Below are 12,951 nucleotides of genomic sequence, written 5' to 3' on the forward strand. Positions count from 1 at the left end.
ATCATTCTTTGAAAGTATGTTCCTAGGTGAGGGAATTGGATGAACTTGCTTAATTAATTAATTAAAGCATACTAATTGATAAAAATGAGGACATGGTTTCTATTTTCTAGAAGCTACAATATTAAGTAATTAGCCTCAATTTAACATTCTTCTTCCATTCTACACCTCCCCTCGTGGGGGTGTATGGTTATGTGTGCTGAAGGACCAAAACATATGCAACACCTCCTAGAACAAGTCTGATGAGAGAAAACCGAAGGGCACAGAGGACAGACAACAGAAGCACATGGGACTGTGGCACCAAACAAAAAGATGACTTAGACACAAGGACAAATGATGATCAAAGAAGGCAAATACTGCAAACACAAGCCTCTGAATATTAATGCCTGCAGATAAATCATTTGTTTTGATGACTATAGAAGTCAATGGATGAGTTGGATAAATGGTAAAAGTTTATAACGCTAAGAGCGAAATACATCATGAAAGCAAATTGATTAGTTAAATCGTCACTGTTGGTGGGCTAAAGGAACCCCTCTTTCCACTCGTGGTAGGGGGTATACTGGTGCAATTATTACAGAGAATATAAATTCTTTGGGCAATTTTTTGATTGAAAAGTTTTAATATATTTTTATTCATTTAGATCTATGCAATCCACATCAAAGAATTAATACTTAGGATTTATGCAAATATTCTGCTAGACGAATGTAAATTATGACATTTGTAACTTGAATAAAATAAGAGGCAATTTAGACGTCTAAGAAAAGAGGGTTCATTAAATTTTTTTGCTACAATCATGTTATGGAATACTATACAGCCAAATCAATAATTTTGCAGAAGAATATTTATAACATGAAAATATACTCATTATGAGTTGTCCAGCAAACTGGCATGCTAAAAGAACATGTTCACAAACTGGCATGTTAGTAAACTACCAAAAATGACAGCTCTGACGTCGGAGGGCCTGTATTAAAAGTTGGTATTAAACCTGCACCTCAGGCACTTACTATGTAAGATGGCAAACTGTTCGAATTTCCAATTTCTTTTTCTGTAAAAAGAATAATAATTATGCTCCTTCTTACCTCATTGTGTTTGGGGAATATTAAAGAAGATAATACATTTGAAGTCCTTAGCATTTTACCTGTTGATGCTGTTGACAGAATAGTATAAGCATATCATCCGTCATATATATAGATGCTTATGCTTATTTTGATTTCAGTATTGATACTGATAAGATGTACATACATGGTTATAAACCTCAAAGTTTTTATGCCCATCCCTTTGGATTTCAGTGTGATTTTTGTTGCTTTTGCTTGTTTGTCTGCTTTGCTTGAGCTGCGGAAGCGAGCAGGGGTCAGGAGTTCTGCGGCCGTAACACACAACCCCAGTATCTCAGCTGCTTAAGACAACAAAGGTTTATTTCTCACTCACGTTACAGGTCCTTGGTGGGTCCACAAAGGTTGCTGGTGGTCATCCTCATTCAGAGATCCAGGCTAATGCATCGGCCACCATCTCAAACACTACCAATCCCCTCGCCAGGGAAAAAGAGGGAATGACCAATCTCTGACAGCCTCTTAAACCTCCACTCCCAACACCACACATCCCTTTGCTCACATTTTTTGGCCAAAGCCAGACACATACTCAGGAGACCCTCAATAATACCAAACATGTATTTTTAAGTCAAAAAGAGTTTAAAACTAACGTGTAGACTATCGTAAACCATTTTAAGTTTTAGAGCAGAACACTGACAGGAGAATTGAGAAAGTTCCCTCCTCCCCCCAACCCCAGGAGCAGAAATTAGGATGAATCGCTGTACGTCCATCCTGACTCTATGAGAGTTACTTAACTAGATGAGGGAGTTAAAGCTGGGAATTGACGAGAGCATCTAAATTATCCCTCTAACTTTAAGACATCATGATCACACTTAGTCATCACTGGCAGAAGCAAGTGAGCTAATTTCTGGTGAAAAAATGCCTGCATTTGGCCCCCAAGGTGGACTACACCGAGGAGCCCGAGTACCACCAGGAGAACTGTTCTTCCCCCTCGGCCCCAGCAAGCGAGCTGCTGCGGCTCTGGCTGGAGAACCAGCGGGCCTTGTAATTGCTTTCCTCACTCATGTAACCACAGCTGCAGGTGTCATTCATAAACTGCTAAACCAATCCTTTGGCAGTTTTCACATTGGCTATTTGCTTTGAAACCTGCAATGCCCATGCGTTGCAGACACAGCCCGAGGAGAAAGGAAGAGTGTCTGACCACTGGTCCGAGCACTGGACTGCCTGTCATTAATCCTCGGCCTTCATTCTCAGAATTCCTATATTTTGTAATGGTTCCCTGGAAAAATCACTTTATTCATCAATACCTTCATTTCCCTGCAGGAAACCAGAGAAGCTCATATTTTATCTGTAAAGTGCTTCAAAAGCCTTGAATGAATTACAAAAACCAAAATAAAAAATATAATTCTATACTTGTCAACACTCTTTTAATAAAATTAACTTTAAATATACTCTGTTGCTTTAAAATGATAGCTAATAAGTCAGTGAACCTCTAGAAAGGTAGGAGACAAATATATGTTTGTCAGAGTCCATTAAAAATTGACATATAAAGTCCAAAAATAATTCTCTTGCACTAGCATTGTATAAAAAAATCTCAGGACAGCTGAAAAACCACTGGCAAATATATACATATATACCTAAAGTCACTTTCTACATTTCATAGATATTTTATATGCTTTTCTTAGTTTTCCATTATATATTTGTTATTTTTAGCAATAAATAAATAATAGTAGTCAGAGGGATTTTTAGTCTTTGCTATTTAAAAGCTTAATAAGCTTACTTAAGCACTAGAATCACAACATTTTATGAATGCCGGTAGAACAGTGGTTCCTGTCTGGGATTATTAGCGAAAGATTGGGCAATTCAGAAATGCTTCTGAGATTAAAAATTCCTTCCACCCATCACCTGTCCTCCCTCCTATAATCATTAGGGATGAATATCACAGTATGGGAAAACACTGTTACAAATAATCTTGGACACTTTGGGAGGTTTCCGCCCAGAGGAAGCTATAAGTCATGAAAAAGACACGTGATAAGAAATAATGATGAGGATGTGGAGGACCTGGAACCTTCAGCCACTGCTGGAGGAAATGTATAGTCACTCTATAGACTACCTGGTGGTACCTTAGAAAGGTAAACACAGAGTTACTACCTGACTCAGTGATTCCACTCATAGGTAGATATCCAAGAGAAATTGAAAACACACGTGCGTACAAAAACTTGTATCCACAGCATGTTATTCATGATGGCCAAAAGTAGAAACAATGCAAATATTTACCAACAGTTGAATGAATAAACAAATATGGTATATCCATATAAATAAATATCACCCAGCCATAAAATGAAGATATGTTACAACGACACATGCTACAACATTGAAATTATGAAGCTAAGTGAAAGAAGCCAGAAACAAAAAGAACACATATTTTATGATTCCATGTATGTGAAATGTCCAGATTAGACAAATCCACAGAGACAGGAAGTAGATTCGTGGTTTCTAGGGACTGAGTGGAGAGGATAACGAGAGAGCCTGTGAAGGGGGTACGGGGTTTCTTTCCGTGGTGACAATAATGAGGTAGTGGTGATGGTCAGGTAGTTCTGTGAATATACAAAAACCCACTAAGCTGTACACTTTAAAAGAGTGAATTTTATAACATTTGAATTGTATTTCAATTTAAAAATTCATTTTTCCAAAAAAAAATCTATGCAACATAAAATTAAATTTCTGATCTAACATTTAGGTAAAGGAAATCTTTCTCCTTTTCCTCTTTCATGAACAAAATTTGTAATCACTTTAATTACTAGTTCCTCTGAAGGCATATTTCACGTTAACTTTGCCATTTTCATGTCAGAGGTGAAACTGTATTTCTTTTTTCGATAAATCATAAAGAATGAAGCCAGCTTTCCTCTAGATGAATTCTTCCTTCTCCTCCAATTTGTACTGATCTGGTACCAAGCGCACACCTGAGGCCACATGCCTTCTAAAACAGGACAAGCTTATTCTGAGCTATCTGCTTATATGTGATGCTTTTTCAAAAGCCAACGATACAACTCATCAGAATGTTATTGAGTTTCAGAAATGTCAGTGGACAATTAGATGGTCTTACTCAGAAAGCTTTGAGCAAATATCTAAATTGGTTTTTTTCCCCCCTTTTTTAACGTAGCATTGAACTGAACTGAGCTGAATGGAAATTGAACAGACCTCAAAGCTGATGCAGACTGATACGGTGAGCGTGCGTGTGAGAGAGCGAGTGTGTGTGTGTGACAGAGATTGTATTTCTCCACGTGCTTTCACTCATGGATACTGGAGTCACTGTTAGCTCTGAAAAGACGGATTTTTCCCTTATTCAGGGATCTCAGCTACCTTTTCAATAAGATAGAGGCGAACTGAACTCATCCCACTCCCAGGGTGAGAAGGGGGGGCCGGGCCGAGGCCCTCGCTTACCCCGCCCCGAGCAAGGCAGCGCGGAGCTCCCCTGGCACCTCCGGGCGCTCTCCTCGGCCGACAGCGCGCAGGAACGCGGGTGCTCACACTTCTTCCCGGACCAGCCCGCTCTGCAGTCACACCTTCCACAGTTACACTGCCCGTGACCTTCACAATGAGAGTGAGAATATACACGTTATTATACGTATATATATGCAATATACACATATATATACATGTATGTGAGAGAAAAACATACGGAGGTCAGAATCAGTGTTCATTTCAACCATGGATGTCACAAACGAGTCAAGATTTCAATTCACACAACATAAAACATTAAGGCAAAAGCCCATTTTTCTCAGTGTTCTTAAATGTCAGCTCTATAGGTCATTTTTTGAGGGGGGAGGTAATTAGGTTTATTTATTCTTTTTTAGAGAAGATACCGGGGGTAGGACCTCGTACACGCTAAGCACGTGCTTTACCGCTGAACTATACGCTCCCCTCAGTACCTGGTCTACACTGATTGATCATGAAGGTTAAAGAAAAGCAACAACCCAGATCGGATAAACAGGGTCACAGGGCCAGAAATTTGAGTCGATCAGAATGCAAGTGCATGTGACTGTATTGGTCTGCTGGGGCCCAAATGGAGGCCTTGATGGATTTGGCAATTAATTTAGGCGGAGGAGAGCCATGGGAAATGGAAAACAATTTGTTTTAGAAACAGGGTGTTCGCTTCTAGAGTCCCCCGCACTTCATTTTCATTACCTTTTTACCACACACTACTTGTTCAGCCTACAGACAGACCCTTAGCTTAAAACCAGTAACCTGTGTGGAGTTCACAATGCTTGAAGACTTATTTCATACGCACAAAGGAGGTCAGGGAAGAAATTAAATTTCTTTACACGTGGACGTAATCTTGTAAAGAACCGTGATGAGTTGTGATGTGCTACAGCAAAAAAATAGACCCCGCGATCAATTAACTAAGTGGGTTCAAATCCTGACCCTGATCCCTACAGAGTAGGGCTAGTCAAATGACAACCTCTTTGAGGCTTAGTTTCTTCATTTTAAAACAGGATAAGATATATTATCCATCCATATTTACCAGAAAGTACATAATATGTCTTAAAATGCTGCATAAAAGTGAGCTACCACTATTTTCATTCATTTGAGCCCACATATGTAACTACATAAGAATAGAAATGAAATCAGGATAACTTAGCTGATCTTTTACTAACTCTTAATAACCATCCAGATTCCCATCGTTACAGATGCAAAATAAAGCAGATTTCTATAAATTCTGAAAACATGTATGAAGGATTTTAAAGGAAGTAGAATTCTATTTTCTGTAATAAGCCGAATATAATATTAATGGATGAAAATCCATGCAATTCTGTCTTTGGGATCTGATGTTAATGTATATCACACAGTATGGAAATTGGCCTCCAGTGAAGACCAGCCTGTTCTGTCAGTATTCTGTGAGGTTCGTGGGCAGATGTCCACCTTTTGAGTTTGTGAAGAATTGGACGATTCACATAACGTATCAGGAAGTGTTTCACCAGCTATAAACCTGGCTCTTTGTGGAACAAATCATAAAATCATAGGTCAAAGTAGAATGAGCCATTAGAGATCACTGAATCCAAATCTCTCATTTAACACCAAATTCAACTCAACAAGCATGTAGTGAGCAATCATTATGTAACAGAGTCTACACAACAAATTGCTGTTAATATTAATACTTTGCCTTAGAGCTCATCATTTTAAAGGAAAAGTTGATTGCTAATAAATATGTATGACATGTGACTATGATCATTTGGACCTCCAAATATGAGAATTTTTATTATAATACTTTAACTTTCTAGCAATTCTGTCTCAGAGATTATTGGGTTCCATGCTTTTTGCCATTTATCCTGGCTGAAGAAATTCCTAACCATCTTCCCAATCCTCATGTAAATTACAGAAAAATTTGCAAACAGAGCTATATTGCAGATGCATAGTTAAACAAGTTTTTAAAGCAAAATCTTTAACGTTTAAAGTACAATCAATCCTGCTGTTTTATGGGAGCAGCAGCTTTGAAATTCTTGGGGACGAGAGGTTCAAGGGCAGGCAGATCTGCCACGAGGATGCCGGACAAAGTACAGAACATGCTGCCATTTGCAGAAGACTAAGGTGACACTTCAACAATAAAACTGAAAAACAGAGTTACATTGAAGGGGAAAAGGCTTTACTCTTGAAAGCTGAAAAGAGCTGTGAAAGTTAAAATAAAACATTGAGTAGGCGAGGAAGCCAGGAAATCCCTAACTCCCCCGGGGGATGCCACCTGCTCCTGCAGGTGCCTGGGATTCACAGGCAGTGAGGACCAGATCCCCAGGCACAGGGAATAAAGCAGGAGCCTGTGTGGAGGGAGACGGGACGAGAGGGAGAAGGTCCTCAAGTTTGACAGCTGGTCTGAGAGCTGTCATTACTTCCTATCTGAGGTTCACTCGTATGTCAACAATAAAACAAAGACTGTGGCGGCATAAAACAAATCCTTGAAGATGATCAGAAGCTACCAATAGAGATTTTTAGAATTAAAACCTGGTTTAGCTAGTATCCGAAGAAGTCAGATTAATGGTGGGTGCTTTAACAAATTTTGAGAACCGTGCAGGTGCTCTGGACCTACGGGAAATCTCTAAAAGTCTTTGACCTTCCTGCCCTCATAGTCACTGGCTGTTTTCTTGCTGTTCTGTTTTCCTCACCCAGCCTTTCATCTCTCTGCTTCCTCCCTAATGTTATGCAGCCTCATTTCTCTGTCCCTTTGCTATTTCTGTGCTCTTCCACAAACTCCAGGGGAAAACGGGGCCTATAAGGTCTTTGCCTCTATTTCCTGGGCATTTAATGCCGTATCACAAACGTTCTCAAGGACTTCTATAAATTTATGCATCATCTCCACACACTGCCAACTCCAGGGAAAGGTGGGAAGAAGATATAAAACATGTCCTCCCTCCTGCCACGTGCGTGGTGATCTCTAAGCTTCTGTGCTTCTGCCTCAGCCTTGTACCCCAGGTCTTGCCTCGTCTCAACAGAAGGCCCTCTCAGTCACCCAGCTGCAGTCGATTGTGTAGACACTGGAATAAACTGATGGGATAGTCTCATTGCTGTGATTAGCTTGGGATGAAAGGCTTTGCCTCCCAATGGAAAAGTATTAAAGTGGGAGAACGTTGTCTAGTTGAGGATGGCCCCTGCTCCTCCTCAAATCATCCACAGATGTGTCTGCCACACTTTGCCATCCAACCTCAGTGACACAAGTTCAAGTCAAGAAAAGAAGTGTTATGAAAGTATGAATGACTTAAGTAAGCCATTCATAACAAAAGAAATTCCTGAGAGTCGGTGAAGACACGGCAACCAGTTTAAATGATGAAATAGTGGCATATGGAACGGGATTTTTTCCCGAAAGTTTCATTGTTTTGGGACAGTGGAACACCTAAATCAAATACCCCAATGAAGATCACAGAGGAAGCAAATGTAAAAGTAATAGAGAAAGGTTTAAATAACTCTAGTCTAACATGATGAAAAATAGCGTCGACAGTGGGTGGCATTGCCTGACCTAAGCGTTGATCCCAAGCTTAATCTGACAAATGAACACATGAACATAACTTCTGCTTTCACAGTCATAAAAATTATATTCTACATCTTCCAATAACTCCAAGCCCCATGCTGTCAAAAATATGCCATGGATCTCACTTTAAATGAAACCGTACCTTTTTCTATAAAATCCTTTATGATATTTCATTGGTAGAGTTAGGAAATCAGTTAGAAACGCAAGGTGTTGACATCAGATTCTGAAGCAAGTATTTAGCCTCTCAGAATAGACAGAAAATCAAAAAATGAAACTGCAATTTCTCTTCTGGGGGTACTAGCTTCTCAATTCCAGCATAAAAGTTATGCCAAAGAGAGAGAAAGGGAATCATTTTATAGGGATAAAATGAAGATGAAAACGCTTGGCTTTTGATTTATAAAGCAGAGTTTAGAAATGATAAGATCTACTTAGCATGAAAATCCTTTAGACTGCCACAGCATACTATGTCAGAGTCTTTTATAAACAAATAGTGAAAAAAGCGTAAGTGAAGAAATTAGAAGATCTGAGTCTCTATCTAATCATGCCACCGACTCATGTTTCTCACTTTATCTTTAAAATGAGAGAACCAGAGGAAGCAAATTTCACTACACCGATCAGAAGGGTAATGCTTCAGTGCTGGTTTGGAACTGGATATTTAACAATGAGCTTCTTACAAAGTAACATGAAGACCATCAACAGAAAAGAAGTTCAGGGGGATAAATTAGACCTAACTAATTTTTTTAAAAAATGTCATTTGAGATATTAGTTTCCCTTTCAAGACAATGCAAACTGAATATACGTAACCATTTCTTTCGGTTTCCTTTCTTAATGCTTTGGTAATCCACTATGACAAATTCCCCGACATTATATGGTTCTATAGAATGATTCCATTTTCCAAACTAAGGGAACTCTAAGCCAGGACTAATCTTACCTTTTCATCATCTCGACAGGCAAGAACAAGCTGAAAGAGTTCAAAGTCACACTGCAGCATTACTTTTCCAATTAAGGGATTTGGGGAAATAGACCAGAGTGGTAAGCAGCCATCAGGAATAACAGAGTTCTTTCAGAATCAGAAAGTAGATTCTGAGGAGCAGCTCATAAAACTGAAGTAACAGAGCAGGTGGTACACTTCAGGATAGCCGGTCATGTCCTTGTCATTTTTGTCACACACAAATTTTGCAACAGTATCATCTTTGAGCGTGTGTGTGTGTGTGTATCTTTGGGGGTGTACGAGTCGTGTTTCTGTATGGATGAGTTCCTGCACACACAAGTCAACATTCCTAAATGTTGTTCATTTGGAATGTTGACAGGAATGAAAGAATAAATAAATACAACTGACTTATTTGGGAGCAGGGATCATGTTTTAAATTTTGTATCCCATGCCCTGTACCCATGATGCAGTAGGCATAAAATATTTACATTTAAGTTCATTATTGAATAGATGAACGGACAGCGTGGGAATGAAGTAATGAAATGAGAAGGTCAATTAAACAAGCCAACTACAATCCAACTACAGTCCAATGGGAGATTTCCCTTGGACCTAAATAAGATCAACACTCAGCATGACAAGAGTGGGAGCTAAAAATAAAGCTGCATTTCATCTGAGCCTCATTACACAGCAGCCTGGCATAAGTCACCAGAGAATATCTACGTAGTTGGGGACTTTCGTCTCCTATCACTAAGGCATTAACATACTCAGTAATCACCTGCATGGCTCCCTTCCCATGGTGCACCTTACACTGGCAACTAGGAAAATTGTGAAGACTAATAATTCACTAAGTATAGTGTACAGAATTCTACAGGTTTAGTAACAGTGAAGACGTCCTCCAGAGATGGATGTCTGCCAAAGATCACAATGATGTTCAGTGAAGCTGAGTTTTATAAGAATTCAGAGCATCCAAAGGACAGTTCCTCCTTACCAAAATAAGGTAAAATTGAAGAACTTTATTTGCATCACTTGGAGATTGAATTATATGAGTACTTAGGCAGTCTGTGTTTTCACGTGACACTTAAGCGCAGTGTGAACGCTGTCAAGTTACTTAATTTCTTTGAACCTGGATGCCCATCTCACCCCTCTTGACCTGAAAGCCAGGTACCCTTAGAGCAGAACTGGCCGTGCGTAGTGATCCAAAAGCATCCTGTGATGACACATGAGCCTTACATCACCATCTCTGGGAAGAGCCTCCCGCCCTAATTAAAATGTCAGACAAGCCGATACCCCAACAATCTCAACCCCCTCCCTGCCGGCTTTAGTCTGTAGCACGATGGCTGTGAAAATATGTAGCACTTACCGACTACAAATTCTGTTTGTTGGTTCATTGGTTGCCTCTCCACCCCCACCAGGATGTAAACTCCATGAGGGATTTTGGCTATTGTGTTCACTGCTAGGTCCCCGGTATAAGCAAACACATGACGGAATATGCCAAGCTCCCATAAAAGCCTACACTCTCCCACAGTATATTGAAATTATATGTTTATCCGGCAGTTTTCTTGGCTAAACAGTAAATTTCTTGAGGGCAGAGCCTAAGCCATTTTATACTTTATGCCCTACTATCTCACACATTGCCTCTAGCATAATTAGCTCTCAATAAATGCTATATTACACTGACGTTTAAACAAAGATTCATTCAGTAAAGAAAGAACTGTTAGATTTCTTCAGATTCAGAGACCTTGTTAGCATTCCAATTCTCTCTCTTAGTGGTGGAGTCTTCAGCAGGTTATGAAATTTCCCTGAAACTCAGTTCCCCAAATGTAAAATGAGAATAAACATGTTCCTTACCTCGGAGACTTTCACGAGGCACAAATACAAGTCTGGAAAAGGCTGAGCACAGTGGCCAGCACATGGAAGTCGTGTGGCAGTTGTGAGCTGTTTTATGCCCATGGTGTTGGTAATGGGGATAATAAAAACACTCGCACAGAACGAACAGCAGCAAAACCTGCACAGGGCATCCCCTCCAGAGAACAGCGCTCACAAAATGTTTAGGAAATTCTCTGGAGCACAAGGGATAATCAGAAGAGAGGAACTCTTCTGCGATGGGAAGTTTTAGCAGCAGGCTCCCCGCAGCCGGGCCAGGGATGTCTTTGCAGTTGCATAACCATAAGTAAATAAGGCGGCTCTTTGCTGGCAAGCTTTCCAGAGACCAGCGGAGTTTCTTATCTGCTTATACCAACCAAGCAGTCAAGTGTAAAGACATGAACACGCCCGTGTCTCTGCCTTCTGGATTGTCCAGTACAACCAGACTGAACGTCTATTACTGTATTTTTACTAAATGACACTTTCTTGGATAAATCTGAATTTTTTTTCTTTGCACTATTAGAAATTCTGGAAGGATATAGGATGTATTTTTTTCCCCTTTTCTTTTAAATTACATGCTCTCTAATGTCAAGAATCATGTTTGTCTCCCTCACTGCTGGAACCGTAGCCCAGACACAGTCCAGACCCTGACCGATAGTATCTACTCCATAAAGAATTATGGAATAGCATTTTTGAATCTATTAATTGATATTCAATTGTAAACTGAATTGCAGACCCATTTTAGTATATAAATTATATCAAAGAATCAATGCAATAAAATATCCATGTGAAAGGGTATACTGTCCTAAGTTCTGTAATATATTAATATGGCTGTCATAACGGAACCTCTCCTGTTCACTGTCAGGTCTGCTAGCTCTGGATTCTCACGGCTGAGTGTTAGATACCTAAATGTAATGGTTCTCCTTGGTGAGAAAATAGGCTACTTTTAAAAGCGTGGGGGCATTTTCATCTCGAGTCTTCGCCCAATGTGGGAAGTCTCCAAAAGTTTCTCAAGTCACTATTAGGAGCCCTGTGAATATCAAATGCTTTGGACCACACATTCAGTTCTCTTACGGGTTCTCTGAGAATCAAGATGAATCTTGAAAACAGAGAAACAAATATTTTTAAATTTAAAAACAGGAATTTGGAGAGCACTTACCAGAACAGAAGTCGTCAGAGTATCTGTCATAGACAGCCCTGCAGTCCCTTTCGTCACACTCACAGGTGTCCCCGTGAATATCTCCCCAGTCTCCAGTCGGGTCAACATCATGGCAGGAACATTCACCACACACACAAATCCCTAGATGGGAAAAATAATTTCACATGAGTTTAATGAAGAAAAATCATGAAGGGAAGAAGCATCTTAAATATTACTCTTTTTTCTGTTGCTTACTTTATATTTGGCAAATACACATAGTCAGGAAAAATATTGTATTGAGGAAAACACCATCTAAAGTTCACACTAGAGATTCTTTAGTAAACACAAGTTATTATCTATGTCTATACTTCCTTGTGATTGAAGGATGTGTCATTAGCCCTGTGCTGTGTTGACCAAAAGATAATACCGAAGCAATTAGCATAAGGTATAATCCTTGCTCTCAAAAAGCTTACAATTTACTTGAACAACAACAACAACAAAATAAAAGCCAACAAAAGAAAAATCAGCAAACAAAGTATGAATACTAAGGTTTTGTAAACTAGGACATATTGTAAGAGTTTAGGAAAGGGGGACTCAGGGTGGGCTGGAGTAATTAAGGTAGATGGTCTGGATCAGCAGAGAGAAGGGGAAATGTTCTAGGAGGTGTGGAGGTGGGACAACTCTAGAAAAGTCAAGAAAGCAAGAACAGGCAAAGGCGAGTGAGGATGGATGTGGATCCTGAGTAGTCCTGACTCATCGGAGCAGAAGGTGCATGGTCGGGAAGACTAAGAAGTCAGGTTTTCTGGAGCAGATGAGCTCAAGTTACAGAGGATGTTGGTGATTAGGCAGAGAGATACAGTTTTGGTTGGTTGGAGATTTGCATAGGAGAATTACTCAGTTGCAAATCATATTAACTTTGTGTGAATTACCAGCAATCATCTTTAGGGCAACCAGC

The 12,951-nt window shown here is 39.7% G+C and overlaps 1 protein-coding gene across 2 annotated transcripts in view; it reads right to left on the reverse strand.

Moving 5' to 3' along the window:
* Nucleotides 1–12,951, reverse strand: part of ITGBL1 (integrin subunit beta like 1) — a 161,220-nt gene that overhangs the window by 73,192 nt on the left and 75,077 nt on the right. For both annotated transcript variants that reach the window (XM_010986049.3, XM_064492992.1), the window contains 2 exons: nt 12,018–12,158; nt 4,491–4,637 (listed from right to left, as the gene is read on the reverse strand). In XM_010986049.3, coding sequence (XP_010984351.2) covers nt 4,491–4,637; nt 12,018–12,158 — 288 coding nt within the window. The remainder of the gene's footprint in view (nt 1–4,490; nt 4,638–12,017; nt 12,159–12,951) is intronic.

This window comes from Camelus dromedarius, chromosome 13 (assembly GCF_036321535.1).
Source record: "Camelus dromedarius isolate mCamDro1 chromosome 13, mCamDro1.pat, whole genome shotgun sequence".
In the NCBI taxonomy this organism is placed as follows: Eukaryota; Metazoa; Chordata; class Mammalia; order Artiodactyla; family Camelidae; genus Camelus; species Camelus dromedarius.